Source organism: Diorhabda carinulata, chromosome 6, assembly GCF_026250575.1.
Source record: "Diorhabda carinulata isolate Delta chromosome 6, icDioCari1.1, whole genome shotgun sequence".
In the NCBI taxonomy this organism is placed as follows: Eukaryota; Metazoa; Arthropoda; class Insecta; order Coleoptera; family Chrysomelidae; genus Diorhabda; species Diorhabda carinulata.
Window position 1 is genome coordinate 23,246,594 of NC_079465.1, and position 22,437 is coordinate 23,269,030.

Consider the following 22,437-nt stretch of genomic DNA (forward strand, 5'->3'; position numbering starts at 1 on the left):
ACAAATTTTTTTTAAAAAAAAAAAAACTTTAATAATTTGTTATATTGGAGTGATCATTTCTTCGCCTCCTAATGCTTTTAAAATATTTTCCGCCGTTAAACTAGACATCGATGCTCTAGTGTTATTTGTAGCACTACCCAAATGAGGAAGAAGAACTAAAAATTGAAAATAATCAACCAATCATCCGATAGATGGGGTGAATATTTACTTACCGACATTTGGTAGGGTTGTTAATTCGTGATCTGCAGGTAAAGGCTCCGGGGTCATAACATCTAAACCTGCCGCGAAAATTTGACCGTTTTTAAGAGCTCTAATCAAAGCGGGTTGATCCACAACTGGTCCACGACTGACGTTGACGAAAACCGCAGTTTTTTTCATTTTCGAAAAAAAATCGTCGTCACACATCCCTTTCGTTTCGGCGGTTAAAGGTACTACTATTATAACGAAATCGCTTTCTTCCAAAAGGGTGTTTAACGAAACGAATTTCGCCCCTATTTCTCTCGCTAAAATCGAAGGAAAATTAACAAAAAGAAACCGGTAAATCCAATCCGAAACCAATAATTACCTTCTTTCTTTTCTTTGTGCCCGGTATACAAAAATTGTTTGACATTAAAACCCTGGAGCCTTTTAACGATCGACAATCCTATATTTCCCAATCCTATAACACCAACGGTGGAATTAGTTACGTCTTGCCCCAACATCCATTTCCAATTTCCAGTTATCCATTTGTTACTGAAAATTGTGCACTTTTTAAGAATTTCAAAAAACTAGCCTTGAAACTATACATTTTGGTTCAGAACGATGAAAAAAGTTTTAGATTATGTCAAAAAGTTGATGGTTTAACTGAAGGTAAACGTCTCCAAAAATTCCATTCGAAAACATACGAGGATCGTACCAATAGTACGGCATCCCAATGAGATGACGACTCCAGAAATGTTGAAGAAAATCCACAAAACGGTACTGGATGAAAAACTTGGGTCCATCACATTACACCCGAAACAAAATAATAATCAAAACAATGGATTGATAAGGAAATAAACGGCTCCAAAAGAGGACAAAACCTGTTCCGCAGGCAAGGTCATACATCCCTTATTGTCATGACGAAATTATTAAACAAAATTTTCGTATTTTCTTTGTTGGGCTAGATACTTCTGTAACGATCCTCGTATATATAATTTGAGGTACTTTAACACGATAATATTCTATGTTTATAATTTATAAGTTATCGATAAACTTTTAGTTAAATTTGAACGAACCTCCTTGTACAAAATTTTCAATCCCCAATTGGAGTTATTGAATGGACTATTATTGATAATAAAAATAATGAAAATTCTTACTTCTCAATTAATAATCGAGCTTCGTGGGCTCTTCTAGCTGCAGCTAATAATAATAGTACAGCTAAATCAGCTACAGCATCATGTAAAGGATGTGGCGTATTACCTAATTTAATACCGCGTTTTTTAGCTTCTTCCACATCTATGTGATCGTAACCAGCTGACATTACACCTATCGCTTTCATTTGTGGACCTAAAATATTTATATAGGGTGTGTCATAAAAAAAGAACAGTGGATTTTACCATCTATCTTTTGTATAATAATATTGAAATTTTACCTGCAACGTCTAAAACTTCTTTATCTAAACTGAGACACGACGCCCAAAATAATGCGTCTACTCCTTTAGCATGTTTAATAATTTCTTCTCTGTTTTCTTGCGAGACTTGAATCACTTCACATCTTCAAAAAATAATAAAATTAAATGCGAAATTATTCAAAATTTTGTATTATTTCACTCACCCTTGGTCGGTTAGTAATTTAATGCCTATTTCTGGCACTGTAGGGTTTGTTACTAGTACTTTGAAGGACTTCATATTGGTCGGACAATAATTTGTACCCAAAGCGGACGTGAAACCAATGACAAAAAACAATTGAAGACCTTAAATTATATAAATAATCGTCGTTATCTAATCGCTTGATGTAATTATCTTTCAAGTGTCTAAATTATATACTTTTGATTTTAATCACATATCATCAAAAATTTGCACCTCCCCTCGTATGAAATAGAGATAAATATGTTTTATATAGAAAGTTATACAAAATCTGTATTAATAACAAAATTTTAATGAAAATCCTCATGCAATTAATTTAATATTTACAAAAACAACTCTAATATATTTTTATAAAACAATTACGTTATATATAACCATATATTCCGTTGTAAAATCTAAATTACTTACTAATTTTATTATAACCCATATTAAATAATTAACAAAACTTTATAATTAATTAATCGCGTCAATGTAATAAAATAATTTATTATAATATTCAACTCATTCGTCACGATATTCGTTGATGTTAAAACTGAAAATATTCCTATATAAAAACCGAATTCATTATCTAATTTTTTTTATGAGAAATGATATTAAAATTTATGTTTTCATTTATTTATTTGTACTACTTTGATTGACTACTACTTTTGATTGACGACTGTATTATAAATCACTTTGAAAATACCCCGTATGTTATTATAAAGAAATAAACAAACTAAGAATAAAAACGTGAAAAGAAATTTGAAATTTTTCATTCTATAATCATTTTGGGTAATTCCGACTCTGATACATTTTTCCAATTAAATACGAACACCCACCTTTAATTAAACTATTTAAAAAAATCTTTTTTACGAGTTATTTACAGACTTTTTTAATTACTTAGTATAAACATACCTTTCACGTGATAGTTTTTGTTTTACTTCTAGTTTAACATGAAAAAAAATTCTATAGTTTACGTCAAAGTCAAATGAAATTTATATCAATATATGCAACATACCTATTATGCAATATTTCAGTAACCAGGTCACAATTTAGATTATTACACTATATAAAAAGTACAATTTTTACTATTTAAGAAATCAGAATAAAAATAGAGATTGAATTTTATCAAATATTGGTATAGAAAAAAACATCTCACCGATAATTTCTTACTCACATAAAATATAATTTATTCCCTCTTCTATCGTACATCAAAATTTATTACTTAAAATTATATTTATAAATATCGCAACATTATCTGACGGATACACGAGTACAAAACCGCATGTTGTGGTTTTTTCGTAAATATGTCGATGAATAAAATATGATTGTTAAAATTATGTTGTTTAATTAAAAAAATAGAAATGTTATTACCAGTTCGTAGGCAACATTATATACATAAAATATTTCTATGTTTTATACTTAGTTCGAGAACTATTCTGTTAAATTCATAGACTTAATAATAGTGTAAGAATTACTATGTCTACGGATAAATTTGTGGAATTGCTCTGTTTTTGTTTTCGATTCTATTCTAATACCACTCGGTGTATTGTTCTAAGAGATATTACACTTAAGAAGCACTACCTATAGTGGAGACGTTCGTAAATAGTGTAAATCTCTGATTCTCTTATCTCTTTCTTACACGCGGTCAAATAATCGGTTAGCTTGTTATTTTTATTTATTATATCTATGGTATTGATTCTTCTAATATTCTATGGTACGTCTAGTGCGCTCGATTGTCATGACGTGCAGTGGAAACGAACATATCTAAAAATCGTTATCATACGTTCACTGTCATTTCCTGTCAAATATTTCAAACAGGGGAATAAAATTGTAAACATATTTGTTATAATTATAGAATGAATAACGATGTAGAAAATTTACAATCCGTGGAAACAGAAATCGAAGAATCTCAAAATGATAAAGAAAAAGTTCTTTCAGAAGATAGTGTGATATATCCCAGCGGAACGGATTGTTCGGAAAGTAGTACTGAAGACAGCATTTCTAATAACGATTCAGAAAGTAGTATTACTGAAAAATTACGAGAAACTATCGCATATCAGCAAAATGTGATAGAACAGAATTCTGTTAAATACAAATCTCTCGAACAAGATTATTCAGAATTAAAACAAACATTCAAAGATTTGGAAATGAAACTCGATCTCGCTGTAAAGAAGAAAAATGCGGCTATCAAAGAAAAAGAAGCTGTAGTGGTACGATATGCAGTATCCGAAAAAAACGTACTGAAAGAAAAACAACAAAAAGAAATAGCAGAAAAAAAACTTTGCGACGCTTTACGCGAAACAGATATTTTACAACACAAAGTACAAACGATGGTATCAGAAAAAAGTAGGATATGTCAACTGTTAGATAACAAGATTTACGATAATAAAATCCTCCAGCAAGAATTAGAACAGAAAAAATCGGACTTTGCGATATTGGAAAGTAAATTAAAATGGGCCCAAACAAATTTGAAAACGGAATTAGATATTCATAAAGAAACTCAAGCGAAATTAGAAAATATGACTTCTAAATACCAAGAGGTGAGTGTAAATGACTAAATTAATAGAAAATTTTAATTAGGTTAGGTTAAATTATAATACAAAATTTGTTTTTGAAATTTAGGCTGTTGGTATAATAGATCAAGTAAAACGAGAAGCCGAGGAGCAAGTGAAAACTTATCGTAATTCTGAAGAAAATAGAGCGCATTTATTGGATAGGCAAGTTCAAGAACAACAAGCTTCTTTAATTCTCTTAAAACACGAAAAAAAAGATAAAGAAGAACAAATCTCGATACTACAAAAACAATTGGAAAAATTACAAACGAAACAAAAGGAGATGCTACAAGAAAACAATCACCTATCACTCAAAGTCCAACAACTAGAAAAAGACAGATCAGAAAATGAATTGAAGTTGAGCGAATTGAGGGGCTGCGCAGATCAACAACGACAAGACGTGGTAGACCTACAAACCAAATCAGTGCAATTGGAACAATTGAAACTCCAGTTGAAACAAGAACAGGAACAATTAGCAGCTAGTAACGAACAAATGAGTTTATTAAAACAAAGGAATCAAGAGTTGGAGAGTGATATGGAAACCTGCAGAGCTAGAGAAGCGGAATTATTGTTGTTCACTCAACAATTAACGGATAAAAACGTAAGATTGCAATCGGAATTTACTTCCCTGGAAACGAGAGTACAACAACTAACCTGCGAACAGACGTTACTAAAAAGACAATTTAAAGAACAGGAAACTAAAGCGACGATGTGCTCGGCTAAATTAATAGAAGAAAAGCGAAATTACAAAGAATTGGTCGAGAAATTAACAGAAAAATCGAAAATTTGCGAACAATTAAAACAAGAAGCCGTAGATCAAAAATCTGAAAATATTTTAATAAAACGAAAATACGATATGTCGTTGAGAGAAGTGAATAGAGAATTACAGCATTATCATAAAAAATTGGAGAAATTCGAAGATTTGGAAAAAACTAGTAACAGCAGTTCGAATTCTTCGTTAAACGATAATCATACGATCGATCAACAAACTCTCATAGAACATATAGTGAAGTTGCAGAAAATCAGCGCTAAGAAATCGGAAAAAATCGATTTTTTGGAAGAGCACGTCAATAATTTGGTTATTGAATTGCAAAAGAAGTCGAAGCTGCTTCAAAATTACGTTATGAGAGAACAAAAGTCTTCGAATAAAAGGGACAGTATTAAAGTTAAATAAATTAAATATTCCTATTTAAAAATTGATCTTTTCATTCGTTGTGACTGAATATATTTATCGTTAAACCATTTAATCTAGTCATTTAAATTAAAAATATACGATATATTTATCGATTTTTTATTTTTTTAAATTTTCCCTCTCTTATTTCGACTTTTGGTTAGTAGACAGGGACGGTTGCAGCACTGCAAAAAATTAGGATTTAAATAATAATAAAGTAAAACAAAAGAAAATTTTTTATATTTCTCAATAAAATCTTGCTAATCGACTCAATAAAGTCGATCAGTTGAATAATCCACACACACCTTCCTATTAACGTTATGTTATTATTTATCTGGTATAAACAAATGTGTTCTGCGCGCTTTTTCCAAATCCAACGTTATAATCCTGACGGTCTAAACCAGTGATGTGTTTAACTAGAGAAATTCATTGCGTCTAGTCCAAATAAGGTGGTTAGATTCCGAATAAATAATTTTTTTCCTAACAGAAAACTTCGTAGTTTAACGAGTACAAATATCATTAGTAGACAGGGGTGGCTTCTAAAAATTTACGAACAAAAAATATAATTACGTAATTTAAACAATAATAAAGAAATACGAAATAAAATTTTCAATATTTCGCAAACCTTCCTATTTACGTTATTTTATTATTTATCTGCTATAAACGAATGTGTTCTGCGCGCTCTTTCCAAAACCAACGTTATAATCCTGTAGATCCAAACCTGTGGTGTATTTAACTAGCGAAATTCATTACGTCCAGTCCAAGTAAGGTGGTTAGATGCCGAGTAAATAAGTTTTTTTATCATAAAAAAAAACTTTTGCTCTTAGAATTTAGTAGTTTAACCAGTGATGATACAAAAGAAAAGTAAAAATGATTTAAAAAATGAATATCATTACTAAATAGGGGCGGCTGCTAAAAAATTACGAACAAAATATATATTTACGTAATTTAAACAATAATAAAGAAATACGAAATAAAATTTTCAATATTTCGCAAACCTTCCTATTTACGTTATTTTATTATTTATCTGCTATAAACGAATGTGTTCTGCGCGCTCTTTCCAAAACCAACGTTATAATCCTGGAGATCCAAACCTGTGGTGTATTTAGCTAGCGAAATTCATTGCGTCCAGTCCTAGTAAGGTGGTTAGATGACGAGTAAATAAGTTTTTTTATCATAACAGTTTAACGAGTACAAATATCATTAGTTGACAGAGGCGGCTGCAAAAAATTACGAATAAAAAATATAATTACGTAATTTAAATATTAGATATTAAAGTCTTATTCATGATCGAGATATTGGTAAAAGAAATGCATGGGAGGAAAGAATAAATAAATAAACATAAAGATACAAAGGAGGAAAAAAAAGTCGAAATAAATTACAAACATTTAAAGCGAATAAAACATTTTTTTAGTAAAAAAAAACAGTTAAACGTATATGGAAAACACGATTAAGTAATAAACGAAATTGAAGTAAACCTGCAATCGACAGATTGGAAAGAAAAACATGGTAACAGGCAATAAGTATGAGTGAAAATTTAACCAACTAACCTTACCTAACCTATAAAACCCAATTTCGGTCATAACTACCTAGTTTAACCTATAAAAATCAAGGTATAGAAGTTTGTGATGAAACTGATGCAAAAACTTAAATTCAATATAATTTAAGCATAAATTACAAACATTTAAAGAGAATGAAACATTTTGTTTAGTAAAAAATTAGAGCTAATTTCATATATTCCCTTGGAAAACATTCGTGCAACCCAAATTTTTTAATACGAAACGATTTGATGATCATTTTAACGAGATAAACCATTTATATCTACTCTACATTTCTTTCTATAATTTCGTGATAAATTTCAACAGGCTAAAGCTGATAACAGTCCAAAAACAAAAAATGTATGAATGAACGAACCAACATGTGTTTTATCTTTCTCGGAGAGCTGCCCTTTTAGACGCAAGCGTGTTTTTCAGGAAATTTCAGCGAGCGATCCCGTTCCAACCTGGTTTCTGTTCAAACAGTTGGTGTGTGGAAATTGTACGACTGCCCGGTTATTTTCCGATATTTCGCGAGTTTTTTCATACAAAACTTTTTAAAAAAGTGTTTAAATGAATGGATAAATCGTGAATATGACTTTAATTTGATTTACCGGATGGTGGTTTCAAGATATTTGTGTGATACAATGTTCCCTGTATGTTTATCATTATCTAAATCGGTACAAAGAATTTTTTTTGGTTTATTTACGTTTTTAAAAAGCGTATAATTAATTAGTTGAAAATATATTTCATTTAGAATCACAAAAATATTATAAACTCGTATAAAATATTTATAATTATCACTCGAGATACAACAAAAAAAAATGAAATATTTTAACATTTTTTTTCATTAAATAAGGTAAGATTTCCAAAAATTCAGTTAAAAATACTCAAAAATATAAAATCTCAAATATATTTTCATCATGTAGCATTCTTTTTCATTGTTCGTCATATTATGTTTTCAATTTTTGACTTAATCAATCAATAAATCATATGATTAACTGAAAATCGATTTAATACATCAATCAACAACAATACAATCATTCCAATGCTTCTATAACTTCTGGATGCTGTGCTTATAGAACGATTTGTCTTTTGCCTTTTACCGACGATCATTTTTTTGATATCAGTACTCACTGGGGGCCAAATATGTACTATAGGGTGGATGAGGAAGCATTTCGTTCAATTTAACCATCGACTCCATCGTGATTTGGTGTATTGTCTTTGTGAAAAAAAAAAAGAAATGATAAATTAACACACGAAAATGTTTTGAAAATATCATGGATTTGTTAATGGCAACGCCATCTGTGTGTTAATCACACGACTTACTGAGACGTTTGATCAATTTTGATCCAGGTGCATTAAAAGTTCGCTTATTAATTAATTATATCTACAACATTTTTTTTACATTGGCACTGCCTTTTCTTATTTTGATGTGAAGTTTTAGTATCATTTAAGTTAGAACTTGAGTATTGCAAAACTTGCTTCACACTAGTTGCTCACAATATGCAAAAAAAAAATTGTGTGTGTCAGCTCCGACGCACCACTGGAGTTTACTCCTTAAGTTCGATAGTCTAACCAGACGCAAAAAGAGTTTATTTAACTTAAAAAAGATTTGTTGATTGCCAGAATATTTTGGGCTTCCTTCATTAATTTTTTTTTAATCTGTAAGCTCGCTGTCTCTCGGCTGGACTTTTTGGAGGTTAAGATTTTTTCCTAGTCAAAAAATATAAAAAAAATTTGAAAATTTATAAATGCATAATTATAAAAATTTAAGAAAATTGATAAAAACAGGTTTTTATAAACATTTTTTTTAAATTATTATAATTAATTTTTTATTTAAAATATAATATTATCTTAATAATTAACAAAAATGGTTATAAAAAGATAATTATGTCACTAAATCTTTTACATACAATAATAAATAGTACATGAAAATTATTTAAATAAGCTAACAAATAACTTTTCGAAAGAAAATTATATAAAAACATTATTATAATGAAAAAATATTGTCGATTTTTCTGATAATACTATCGAATTATTGACTACAGTTGTTAATATTTAAAAATTATTTATAAAATAAATCATAATAACGTGGAAGAATTTATAGACATCGACAAAAAAAATTAATTTTTGGTTAGGTTAGAAAATTTCTATTTTATGTGGATGCGCTCGATAATTCATATTGGGTTGATTATCTAATTTTATGTGTTGTTTTCAAATATATATTTATATGAACTACATCGATAATTATTAAAATATTTAATAAATACAAATTGCACATGCTCATACAAATAAATCATGAATTATAACGTACCTTGCAACCACGTGTTTGTTAGATGTTCCGGCAATATCATCTACACCTCTTTCTGCCATAGTTATTTGAAAATACTTTCAGTTCACTCTAGCGGAACACAATGATAATAAAACTTCACAACGACAGCAATATAAGTATGTTGACACTGACAAATTAGAAAGTTGCGCATCATAGGGTGCGCACCAAAAACGTAACGAGGTCATTCATCGATAGATTTTACTCCTCACATTTTTCTCATACCGGGCCCCTTATGTATGCAAATCGATTCTTAAGGAGTAAACTCCAAAAAAAAATATGGGACAGCTGCTTGAAAATCGTCGATATATAGCAGTTTTCCTTTCTCTTCGCTCATATCTCCGGAAACTTGTCCAGGTGATTATGAATGAAAAACACTTAAATCTTTTCCATAATTAGCTGAGGAATTTTTTGGAAAAACAACTTGACAAAGTTTTTAATACCAAAACAAATGTTAATACCGTTTTTTTCCGAAAAATAACTTCGTAATTCTTTCACAAAACTTTGGGTACAAAGCAAATTCGATTTAAAAGGAAAACGAAGCCAAATTAAAAAAACATGATTAGGTTAGGTTAGGTTAGGTTAGGTTTGGGAATAGCTTCCAACCTAAAAATATCAGCATGTGTTGAGGGATTCCAATTAAAATGTCATCCACTTTGGATGACAATCGTCTAAGTGAGTCGATTTGAAGATTTATGTGAAAATAGAAGAAAAACTGAAAGACACAAATGAAGGAATAGTTAAATACTATGAACTGATAGTCTATACGGCTCTAAAATTGAAACCGCGACAATTTAATCGAAAAAATTAATCGATTAATAACTGTAAACGAAACCTAAATCCACTAATACACTCCTGGAACGAAAAAAACAGTGAAATGGAAAAGGCAAATCTGCTCTGAATGAAGCAAAGTTTTTGGATTGTGTTTTCCGATTATTTGAAGAGAAAGAAAGTGTTTTTACATTAGAACAATACACCTTCTCAAACTTCGGTAATCGCCGTGACTGAAATTGGTTAACTATCCACCATTTTCACCAGATCTAACCCCAAGCAACTTGTTGTATACCGTATCTTTACCTTAAAGTGTAATTCATTTAAATGAACTTACATATAATGTCGTGTTTCTTTGTTAGGTTGTAAACTTTTTTAAATACAAACAAATAAAATGAAAATTAGTTTATATTTCTATTAAATTAACATAACGATATTGTCAGTGTCCAAATTATCTCAAATTCACCCAACGTATTTATTTTTCAACGTATCGTTTCGAAAATACCTCATATTTTATTCATCACAAGCGACAAGACGAAAAAATTGAGAAAGTATGAGAAGAATTTTGTTATAGGGATCATTTTTTAGATTAATAATACGAAGAATAATAATTTAATTAAATATTCTTTAAAACGTTGATCGATTATTTTGCTATTATTAATTTCAGACTAAACTAAATTGTCTTATATCGATCTTATGTATTAAAAAAATTGATGATTTTCATTCCGAGTCCGTTCAGGCGTTCTACCCAACCGATTTGCTTAATTTTTTTTTTCAATGAAAGGTATTGATGCACAGATCAGCCATCAACCGTCGGATTTCATCTAATTTTCACCATTCTCAAGTTATACTCAAATGCGATTTCCCCCTCTACATTACTTATGGGGGTTTTTCACATACACACGTTCTATCCTCAATATCTCAGGTTCTATTCAAGATAGAGACTTCGTTTTGGTTTAAGAACACTCGATGAAACACCTTCTTTCTTTTGAGTTTTTGAACACTTGAATCGGTTGAGTTGGAGAGGAGCTAGGCGCGGACATTCCATGTGGAGTTATGGATTTTTGTAGGTTTTTGGCAATTTTTCTACATTCAAAGATCTATATCTCAGGTTCTAATATAGTTACAGAGTTCGTTTTGATTTATGAACACTCGCTGAAACACCTTCTTTCTTTTGAGTGTTTGAACACTTAAATCGGTTGAGTTGGAGAGGAGCTAGGCGCGGACATTCCATGTGGAATTATGGATTTTTGTAGGTTTTTGGCAATTTTTCTACATTCAAAGATCTATATCTCAGGTTCTAATACAGTTACAGAGTTCGTTTTGATTTATGAACACTCCCTGAAACACTTTCTTTCTTTTGAGTGTTTGAACACTTGAATCGGTTGAGTTGGAGAGGAGTTAGGCGCGGACATTCAATGTGGAATTATGGATTTTTGTAGGTTTTTGGCAATTTTTCTACATTCAAAGATCTATATCTCAGGTTCTAATATAGTTACAGAGTTCGTTTTGATTTAAGAACACTCGCTGAAACACCCTCTTTCTTTTGAGTGTTTGAACACTTGAATCGGTTGAGTTGGAGAGGAGCTAGGCGCGGACATTCCATGTGGAATTATGGATTTTTGTAGGTTTTTGGCAATTTTTCTACATTCAAAGATCTATATCTCAGGTTCTAATACAGTTACAGAGTTCGTTTTGATTTATGAACACTCCCTGAAACACTTTCTTTCTTTTGAGTGTTTGAACACTTGAATCGGTTGAGTTGGAGAGGAGTTAGGCGCGGACATTCAATGTGGAATTATGGATTTTTGTAGGTTTTTGGCAATTTTTCTACATTCAAAGATCTATATCTCAGGTTCTAATATAGTTACAGAGTTCGTTTTGATTTAAGAACACTCGCTGAAACACCCTCTTTCTTTTGAGTGTTTGAACACTTGAATCGGTTGAGTTGGAGAGGAGCTAGGCGCGGACATTCCATGTGGAATTATGGATTTTTGTAGGTTTTTGGCAATTTTTCTACATTCAAAGATCTATATCTCAGGTTCTAATACAGTTACAGAGTTCGTTTTGATTTATGAACACTCCCTGAAACACTTTCTTTCTTTTGAGTGTTTGAACACTTGAATCGGTTGAGTTGGAGAGGAGCTAGGCGCGGACATTCCATGTGGAATTATGGATTTTTGTAGGTTTTTGGCAATTTTTCTACATTCAAAGATCTATATCTCAGGTTCTAATACAGTTACAGAGTTCGTTTTGATTTATGAACACTCCCTGAAACACTTTCTTTCTTTTGAGTGTTTGAACACTTGAATCGGTTGAGTTGGAGAGGAGCTAGGCGCGGACATTCAATGTGGAGTTATGGATTTTTGTAGGTTTTTGGCAATTTTTCTACATTCAAAGATCTATATCTCAGGTTCTAATATAGTTACAGAGTTCGTTTTGATTTATGAACACTCGCTGAAACACTTTCTTTCTTTTGAATGTTTGAACACTTGAATCGGTTGAGTTGGAGAGGAGCTAGGCGCGGACATTCCATGTGGAATTATGGATTTTTGTAGGTTTTTGGCAATTTTTCTACATTCAAAGATCTATATCTCAGGTTCTAATACAGTTACAGAGTTCGTTTTGATTTATGAACACTCCCTGAAACACTTTCTTTCTTTTGAGTGTTTGAACACTTGAATCGGTTGAGTTGGAGAGGAGTTAGGCGCGGACATTCAATGTGGAATTATGGATTTTTGTAGGTTTTTGGCAATTTTTCTACATTCAAAGATCTATATCTCAGGTTCTAATATAGTTACAGAGTTCGTTTTGATTTAAGAACACTCGCTGAAACACCCTCTTTCTTTTGAGTGTTTGAACACTTGAATCGGTTGAGTTGGAGAGGAGCTAGGCGCGGACATTCCATGTGGAATTATGGATTTTTGTAGGTTTTTGGCAATTTTTCTACATTCAAAGATCTATATCTCAGGTTCTAATATAGTTACAGAGTTCGTTTTGATTTATGAACACTCGCTGAAACACTTTCTTTCTTTTGAATGTTTCAACACTTGAATCGGTTGAGTTGGAGAGGAGCTAGGCGCGGACATTCAATGTGGAATTATGGATTTTTGTAGGTTTTTGGCAATTTTTCTACATTCAAAGATCTATATCTCAGGTTCTAATACAGTTACAGAGTTCGTTTTGATTTATGAACACTCCCTGAAACACTTTCTTTCTTTTGAGTGTTTGAACACTTGAATCGGTTGAGTTGGAGAGGAGCTAGGCGCGGACATTCAATGTGGAATTATGGATTTTTGTAGGTTTTTGGCAATTTTTCTACATTCAAAGATCTATATCTCAGGTTCTAATATAGTTACAGAGTTCGTTTTGATTTATGAACACTCGCTGAAACACCCTCTTTCTTTTGAGTGTTTGAACACTTGAATCGGTTGAGTTGGAGAGGAGCTAGGCGCGGACATTCCATGTGGAATTATGGATTTTTGTAGGTTTTTGGCAATTTTTCTACATTCAAAGATCTATATCTCAGGTTCTAATACAGTTACAGAGTTCGTTTTGATTTATGAACACTCCCTGAAACACTTTCTTTCCTTTGAGTGTTTGAACACTTGAATCGGTTGAGTTGGAGAGGAGCTAGGCGCGGACATTCAATGTGGAATTATGGATTTTTGTAGGTTTTTGGCAATTTTTCTACATTCAAAGATCTATATCTCAGGTTCTAATACAGTTACAGAGTTCGTTTTGATTTATGAACACTCCCTGAAACACTTTCTTTCTTTTGAGTGTTTGAACACTTGAATCGGTTGAGTTGGAGAGGAGCTAGGCGCGGACATTCAATGTGGAATTATGGATTTTTGTAGGTTTTTGGCAATTTTTCTACATTCAAAGATCTATATCTCAGGTTCTAATATAGTTACAGAGTTCGTTTTGATTTATGAACACTCGCTGAAACACTTTCTTTCTTTTGAGTGTTTGAACACTTGAATCGGTTGAGTTGGAGAGGAGCTAGGCGCGGACATTCAATGTGGAATTATGGATTTTTGTAGGTTTTTGGCAATTTTTCTACATTCAAAGATCTATATCTCAGGTTCTAATACAGTTACAGAGTTCGTTTTGATTTATGAACACTCCCTGAAACACTTTCTTTCTTTTGAGTGTTTGAACACTTGAATCGGTTGAGTTGGAGAGGAGCTAGGCGCGGACATTCAATGTGGAATTATGGATTTTTGTAGGTTTTTGGCAATTTTTCTACATTCAAAGATCTATATCTCAGGTTCTAATACAGTTACAGAGTTCGTTTTGATTTATGAACACTCCCTGAAACACTTTCTTTCTTTTGAGTGTTTGAACACTTGAATCGGTTGAGTTGGAGAGGAGCTAGGCGCGGACATTCAATGTGGAATTATGGATTTTTGTAGGTTTTTGGCAATTTTTCTACATTCAAAGATCTATATCTCAGGTTCTAATATAGTTACAGAGTTCGTTTTGATTTATGAACACTCGCTGAAACACTTTCTTTCTTTTGAATGTTTCAACACTTGAATCGGTTGAGTTGGAGAGGAGCTAGGCGCGGACATTCAATGTGGAATTATGGATTTTTGTAGGTTTTTGGCAATTTTTCTACATTCAAAGATCTATATCTCAGGTTCTAATACAGTTACAGAGTTCGTTTTGATTTATGAACACTCCCTGAAACACTTTCTTTCTTTTGAGTGTTTGAACACTTGAATCGGTTGAGTTGGAGAGGAGCTAGGCGCGGACATTCAATGTGGAATTATGGATTTTTGTAGGTTTTTGGCAATTTTTCTACATTCAAAGATCTATATCTCAGGTTCTAATACAGTTACAGAGTTCGTTTTGATTTATGAACACTCCCTGAAACACTTTCTTTCTTTTGAATGTTTCAACACTTGAATCGGTTGAGTTGGAGAGGAGCTAGGCGCGGACATTCCATGTGGAATTATGGATTTTTGTAGGTTTTTGGCAATTTTTCTACATTCAAAGATCTATATCTCAGGTTCTAATACAGTTACAGAGTTCGTTTTGATTTATGAACACTCGCTGAAACACTTTCTTTCTTTTGAATGTTTCAACACTTGAATCGGTTGAGTTGGAGAGGAGCTAGGCGCGGACATTCAATGTGGAATTATGGATTTTTGTAGGTTTTTGGCAATTTTTCTACATTCAAAGATCTATATCTCAGGTTCTAATATAGTTACAAAGTTCGTTTTGATTTATGAACACTCGCTGAAACACTTTCTTTCTTTTGAATGTTTCAACACTTGAATCGGTTGAGTTGGAGAGGAGCTAGGCGCGGACATTCAATGTGGAATTATGGATTTTTGTAGGTTTTTGGCAATTTTTCTACATTCAAAGATCTATATCTCAGGTTCTAATACAGTTACAGAGTTCGTTTTGATTTATGAACACTCCCTGAAACACTTTCTTTCTTTTGAGTGTTTGAACACTTGAATCGGTTGAGTTGGAGAGGAGCTAGGCGCGGACATTCAATGTGGAATTATGGATTTTTGTAGGTTTTTGGCAATTTTTCTACATTCAAAGATCTATATCTCAGGTTCTAATATAGTTACAGAGTTCGTTTTGATTTATGAACACTCGCTGAAACACTTTCTTTCTTTTGAATGTTTCAACACTTGAATCGGTTGAGTTGGAGAGGAGCTAGGCGCGGACATTCAATGTGGAATTATGGATTTTTGTAGGTTTTTGGCAATTTTTCTACATTCAAAGATCTATATCTCAGGTTCTAATATAGTTACAGAGTTCGTTTTGATTTATGAACACTCGCTGAAACACTTTCTTTCTTTTGAATGTTTCAACACTTGAATCGGTTGAGTTGGAGAGGAGCTAGGCGCGGACATTCAATGTGGAATTATGGATTTTTGTAGGTTTTTGGCAATTTTTCTACATTCAAAGATCTATATCTCAGGTTCTAATACAGTTACAGAGTTCGTTTTGATTTATGAACACTCCCTGAAACACTTTCTTTCTTTTGAGTGTTTGAACACTTGAATCGGTTGAGTTGGAGAGGAGCTAGGCGCGGACATTCAATGTGGAATTATGGATTTTTGTAGGTTTTTGGCAATTTTTCTACATTCAAAGATCTATATCTCAGGTTCTAATATAGTTACAGAGTTCGTTTTGATTTATGAACACTCGCTGAAACACTTTCTTTCTTTTGAATGTTTCAACACTTGAATCGGTTGAGTTGGAGAGGAGCTAGGCGCGGACATTCAATGTGGAATTATGGATTTTTGTAGGTTTTTGGCAATTTTTCTACATTCAAAGATCTATATCTCAGGTTCTAATACAGTTACAGAGTTCGTTTTGATTTATGAACACTCCCTGAAACACTTTCTTTCTTTTGAGTGTTTGAACACTTGAATCGGTTGAGTTGGAGAGGAGCTAGGCGCGGACATTCAATGTGGAATTATGGATTTTTGTAGGTTTTTGGCAATTTTTCTACATTCAAAGATCTATATCTCAGGTTCTAATATAGTTACAGAGTTCGTTTTGATTTATGAACACTCGCTGAAACACTTTCTTTCTTTTGAATGTTTCAACACTTGAATCGGTTGAGTTGGAGAGGAGCTAGGCGCGGACATTCAATGTGGAATTATGGATTTTTGTAGGTTTTTGGCAATTTTTCTACATTCAAAGATCTATATCTCAGGTTCTAATACAGTTACAGAGTTCGTTTTGATTTATGAACACTCCCTGAAACACTTTCTTTCTTTTGAGTGTTTGAACACTTGAATCGGTTGAGTTGGAGAGGAGCTAGGCGCGGACATTCAATGTGGAATTATGGATTTTTGTAGGTTTTTGGCAATTTTTCTACATTCAAAGATCTATATCTCAGGTTCTAATATAGTTACAGAGTTCGTTTTGATTTATGAACACTCGCTGAAACACTTTCTTTCTTTTGAATGTTTCAACACTTGAATCGGTTGAGTTGGAGAGGAGCTAGGCGCGGACATTCAATGTGGAATTATGGATTTTTGTAGGTTTTTGGCAATTTTTCTACATTCAAAGATCTATATCTCAGGTTCTAATATAGTTACAGAGTTCGTTTTGATTTATGAACACTCGCTGAAACACTTTCTTTCTTTTGAATGTTTCAACACTTGAATCGGTTGAGTTGGAGAGGAGCTAGGCGCGGACATTCAATGTGGAATTATGGATTTTTGTAGGTTTTTGGCAATTTTTCTACATTCAAAGATCTATATCTCAGGTTCTAATACAGTTACAGAGTTCGTTTTGATTTATGAACACTCCCTGAAACACTTTCTTTCTTTTGAGTGTTTGAACACTTGAATCGGTTGAGTTGGAGAGGAGCTAGGCGCGGACATTCAATGTGGAATTATGGATTTTTGTAGGTTTTTGGCAATTTTTCTACATTCAAAGATCTATATCTCAGGTTCTAATATAGTTACAGAGTTCGTTTTGATTTAAGAACACTCGCTGAAACACCCTCTTTCTTTTGAGTGTTTGAACACTTGAATCGGTTGAGTTGGAGAGGAGCTAGGCGCGGACATTCAATGTGGAGTTATGGATTTTTGTAGGTTTTTGGCAATTTTTCTACATTCAAAGATCTATATCTCAGGTTCTAATATGATTACAGAGTTCGTTTTGATTTATGAACACTCGCTGAAACACTTTCTTTCTTTTGAATGTTTGAACACTTGAATCGGTTGAGTTGGAGAGGAGCTAGGCGCGGACATTCAATGTGGAATTATGGATTTTTGTAGGTTTTTGGCAATTTTTCTACATTCAAAGATCTATATCTCAGGTTCTAATACAGTTACAGAGTTCGTTTTGATTTATGAACACTCCCTGAAACACTTTCTTTCCTTTGAGTGTTTGAACACTTGAATCGGTTGAGTTGGAGAGGAGCTAGGCGCGGACATTCAATGTGGAATTATGGATTTTTGTAGGTTTTTGGCAATTTTTCTACATTCAAAGATCTATATCTCAGGTTCTAATACAGTTACAGAGTTCGTTTTGATTTATGAACACTCCCTGAAACACTTTCTTTCTTTTGAGTGTTTGAACACTTGAATCGGTTGAGTTGGAGAGGAGCTAGGCGCGGACATTCAATGTGGAATTATGGATTTTTGTAGGTTTTTGGCAATTTTTCTACATTCAAAGATCTATATCTCAGGTTCTAATATAGTTACAGAGTTCGTTTTGATTTATGAACACTCGCTGAAACACTTTCTTTCTTTTGAATGTTTCAACACTTGAATCGGTTGAGTTGGAGAGGAGCTAGGCGCGGACATTCAATGTGGAATTATGGATTTTTGTAGGTTTTTGGCAATTTTTCTACATTCAAAGATCTATATCTCAGGTTCTAATACAGTTACAGAGTTCGTTTTGATTTATGAACACTCCCTGAAACACTTTCTTTCTTTTGAGTGTTTGAACACTTGAATCGGTTGAGTTGGAGAGGAGCTAGGCGCGGACATTCAATGTGGAATTATGGATTTTTGTAGGTTTTTGGCAATTTTTCTACATTCAAAGATCTATATCTCAGGTTCTAATACAGTTACAGAGTTCGTTTTGATTTATGAACACTCCCTGAAACACTTTCTTTCTTTTGAATGTTTCAACACTTGAATCGGTTGAGTTGGAGAGGAGCTAGGCGCGGACATTCCATGTGGAATTATGGATTTTTGTAGGTTTTTGGCAATTTTTCTACATTCAAAGATCTATATCTCAGGTTCTAATACAGTTACAGAGTTCGTTTTGATTTATGAACACTCGCTGAAACACTTTCTTTCTTTTGAATGTTTCAACACTTGAATCGGTTGAGTTGGAGAGGAGCTAGGCGCGGACATTCAATGTGGAATTATGGATTTTTGTAGGTTTTTGGCAATTTTTCTACATTCAAAGATCTATATCTCAGGTTCTAATATAGTTACAGAGTTCGTTTTGATTTATGAACACTCGCTGAAACACTTTCTTTCTTTTGAATGTTTCAACACTTGAATCGGTTGAGTTGGAGAGGAGCTAGGCGCGGACATTCAATGTGGAATTATGGATTTTTGTAGGTTTTTGGCAATTTTTCTACATTCAAAGATCTATATCTCAGGTTCTAATACAGTTACAGAGTTCGTTTTGATTTATGAACACTCCCTGAAACACTTTCTTTCTTTTGAGTGTTTGAACACTTGAATCGGTTGAGTTGGAGAGGAGCTAGGCGCGGACATTCAATGTGGAATTATGGATTTTTGTAGGTTTTTGGCAATTTTTCTACATTCAAAGATCTATATCTCAGGTTCTAATATAGTTACAGAGTTCGTTTTGATTTATGAACACTCGCTGAAACACTTTCTTTCTTTTGAATGTTTCAACACTTGAATCGGTTGAGTTGGAGAGGAGCTAGGCGCGGACATTCAATGTGGAATTATGGATTTTTGTAGGTTTTTGGCAATTTTTCTACATTCAAAGATCTATATCTCAGGTTCTAATATAGTTACAGAGTTCGTTTTGATTTATGAACACTCGCTGAAACACTTTCTTTCTTTTGAATGTTTCAACACTTGAATCGGTTGAGTTGGAGAGGAGCTAGGCGCGGACATTCAATGTGGAATTATGGATTTTTGTAGGTTTTTGGCAATTTTTCTACATTCAAAGATCTATATCTCAGGTTCTAATACAGTTACAGAGTTCGTTTTGATTTATGAACACTCCCTGAAACACTTTCTTTCTTTTGAGTGTTTGAACACTTGAATCGGTTGAGTTGGAGAGGAGCTAGGCGCGGACATTCAATGTGGAATTATGGATTTTTGTAGGTTTTTGGCAATTTTTCTACATTCAAAGATCTATATCTCAGGTTCTAATATAGTTACAGAGTTCGTTTTGATTTAAGAACACTCGCTGAAACACCCTCTTTCTTTTGAGTGTTTGAACACTTGAATCGGTTGAGTTGGAGAGGAGCTAGGCGCGGACATTCAATGTGGAGTTATGGATTTTTGTAGGTTTTTGGCAATTTTTCTACATTCAAAGATCTATATCTCAGGTTCTAATATAGTTACAGAGTTCGTTTTGATTTATGAACACTCGCTGAAACACTTTCTTTCTTTTGAATGTTTGAACACTTGAATCGGTTGAGTTGGAGAGGAGCTAGGCGCGGACATTCAATGTGGAATTATGGATTTTTGTAGGTTTTTGGCAATTTTTCTACATTCAAAGATCTATATCTCAGGTTCTAATATAGTTACAGAGTTCGTTTTGATTTATGAACACTCGCTGAAACACTTTCTTTCTTTTGAGTGTTTGAACACTTGAATCGGTTGAGTTGGAGAGGAGCTAGGCGCGGACATTCAATGTGGAATTATGGATTTTTGTAGGTTTTTGGCAATTTTTCTACATTCAAAGATCTATATCTCAGGTTCTAATACAGTTACAGAGTTCGTTTTGATTTATGAACACTCGCTGAAACACTTTCTTTCTTTTGAATGTTTGAACACTTGAATCGGTTGAGTTGGAGAGGAGCTAGGCGCGGACATTCAATGTGGAATTATGGATTTTTGTAGGTTTTTGGCAATTTTTCTACATTCAAAGATCTATATCTCAGGTTCTAATATAGTTACAGAGTTCGTTTTGATTTATGAACACTCGCTGAAACACTTTCTTTCTTTTGAGTGTTTGAACACTTGAATCGGTTGAGTTGGAGAGGAGCTAGGCGCGGACATTCAATGTGGAATTATGGATTTTTGTAGGTTTTTGGCAATTTTTCTACATTCAAAGATCTATATCTCAGGTTCTAATACAGTTACAGAGTTCGTTTTGATTTATGAACACTCCCTGAAACACTTTCTTTCTTTTGAGTGTTTGAACACTTGAATCGGTTGAGTTGGAGAGGAGCTAGGCGCGGACATTCAATGTGGAATTATGGATTTTTGTAGGTTTTTGGCAATTTTTCTACATTCAAAGATCTATATCTCAGGTTCTAATACAGTTACAGAGTTCGTTTTGATTTATGAACACTCCCTGAAACACTTTCTTTCTTTTGAGTGTTTGAACACTTGAATCGGTTGAGTTGGAGAGGAGCTAGGCGCGGACATTCAATGTGGAATTATGGATTTTTGTAGGTTTTTGGCAATTTTTCTACATTCAAAGATCTATATCTCAGGTTCTAATATAGTTACAGAGTTCGTTTTGATTCATGAACACTCGCTGAAACACTTTCTTTCTTTTGAATGTTTCAACACTTGAATCGGTTGAGTTGGAGAGGAGCTAGGCGCGGACATTCAATGTGGAATTATGGATTTTTGTAGGTTTTTGGCAATTTTTCTACATTCAAAGATCTATATCTCAGGTTCTAATACAGTTACAGAGTTCGTTTTGATTTATGAACACTCCCTGAAACACTTTCTTTCTTTTGAGTGTTTGAACACTTGAATCGGTTGAGTTGGAGAGGAGCTAGGCGCGGACATTCAATGTGGAATTATGGATTTTTGTAGGTTTTTGGCAATTTTTCTACATTCAAAGATCTATATCTCAGGTTCTAATACAGTTACAGAGTTCGTTTTGATTTATGAACACTCCCTGAAACACTTTCTTTCTTTTGAATGTTTCAACACTTGAATCGGTTGAGTTGGAGAGGAGCTAGGCGCGGACATTCCATGTGGAATTATGGATTTTTGTAGGTTTTTGGCAATTTTTCTACATTCAAAGATCTATATCTCAGGTTCTAATACAGTTACAGAGTTCGTTTTGATTTATGAACACTCGCTGAAACACTTTCTTTCTTTTGAATGTTTCAACACTTGAATCGGTTGAGTTGGAGAGGAGCTAGGCGCGGACATTCAATGTGGAATTATGGATTTTTGTAGGTTTTTGGCAATTTTTCTACATTCAAAGATCTATATCTCAGGTTCTAATATAGTTACAGAGTTCGTTTTGATTTATGAACACTCGCTGAAACACTTTCTTTCTTTTGAATGTTTCAACACTTGAATCGGTTGAGTTGGAGAGGAGCTAGGCGCGGACATTCAATGTGGAATTATGGATTTTTGTAGGTTTTTGGCAATTTTTCTACATTCAAAGATCTATATCTCAGGTTCTAATACAGTTACAGAGTTCGTTTTGATTTATGAACACTCCCTGAAACACTTTCTTTCTTTTGAGTGTTTGAACACTTGAATCGGTTGAGTTGGAGAGGAGCTAGGCGCGGACATTCAATGTGGAATTATGGATTTTTGTAGGTTTTTGGCAATTTTTCTACATTCAAAGATCTATATCT

General features: G+C 33.1%; 3 protein-coding genes across 7 annotated transcripts in view; 2 read left to right on the plus strand and 1 right to left on the minus strand.

Annotated features, from left to right (window-relative positions):
* LOC130894988 (probable G-protein coupled receptor CG31760) overlaps positions 1-22,437 on the plus strand; it is an 82,399-nt gene that overhangs the window by 26,621 nt on the left and 33,341 nt on the right. Inside the window, exon 1 of one of the 2 annotated variants that reach the window (XM_057802073.1) lies at positions 7,551-7,722. The exons of the other annotated variant lie outside the window; for it this stretch is intronic. The gene's annotated coding sequence lies outside the window, so the exon portion shown is untranslated. Of the gene's footprint in view, positions 1-7,550; positions 7,723-22,437 lie in introns of those variants that run through there. 2 annotated transcript variants of the gene reach the window in all.
* LOC130894991 (glyoxylate reductase/hydroxypyruvate reductase-like) lies at positions 6-3,180 on the minus strand. Of its 4 annotated transcripts, none has more exons than XM_057802078.1 (7): positions 2,983-3,180; positions 1,795-1,933; positions 1,613-1,734; positions 1,338-1,527; positions 566-732; positions 213-503; positions 6-155 (listed from the first exon to the last, which is right to left on the minus strand). In XM_057802078.1, the coding sequence occupies exons 2-7, from the start codon at positions 1,866-1,868 to the stop codon at positions 40-42; spliced, it is 960 nt and encodes a 319-aa protein (XP_057658061.1). In that variant the 5' UTR covers positions 1,869-1,933; positions 2,983-3,180; the 3' UTR covers positions 6-39. The 4 variants fall into 4 exon arrangements, with proteins under 4 accessions (XP_057658061.1, XP_057658062.1, XP_057658063.1 ...); XM_057802079.1 differs by lacking the exon at positions 2,983-3,180 and adding an exon at positions 2,824-2,933; XM_057802080.1 differs by lacking the exon at positions 2,983-3,180 and adding an exon at positions 2,721-2,807.
* LOC130894989 (coiled-coil domain-containing protein 186-like) lies at positions 3,588-5,645 on the plus strand. The gene is made up of 2 exons (XM_057802075.1): positions 3,588-4,348; positions 4,431-5,645. The coding sequence occupies exons 1-2, from the start codon at positions 3,665-3,667 to the stop codon at positions 5,532-5,534; spliced, it is 1,788 nt and encodes a 595-aa protein (XP_057658058.1). The 5' UTR covers positions 3,588-3,664; the 3' UTR covers positions 5,535-5,645.

Excerpts from the sequence above, each read along its gene's own strand:
- LOC130894991 (XM_057802077.1), bottom strand. Across the intron at positions 1,735-1,794 it reads AAATTACTAACCGACCAAGG|ATGTGAAGTGATTCAAGTCT; the intron begins GTGAGTGAAATA and ends TATTTTTTGAAG. Across the intron at positions 733-1,337 it reads GCTCGATTATTAATTGAGAA|TAACAAATGGATAACTGGAA; the intron begins GTAAGAATTTTC and ends CACAATTTTCAG.
- LOC130894989 (XM_057802075.1), top strand. The coding sequence starts at position 3,665 with ATGAATAACGATGTAGAAAATTTACAATCCGTGGAAACAGAAATCGAA. Across the intron at positions 4,349-4,430 it reads TGACTTCTAAATACCAAGAG|GCTGTTGGTATAATAGATCA; the intron begins GTGAGTGTAAAT and ends TTTGAAATTTAG.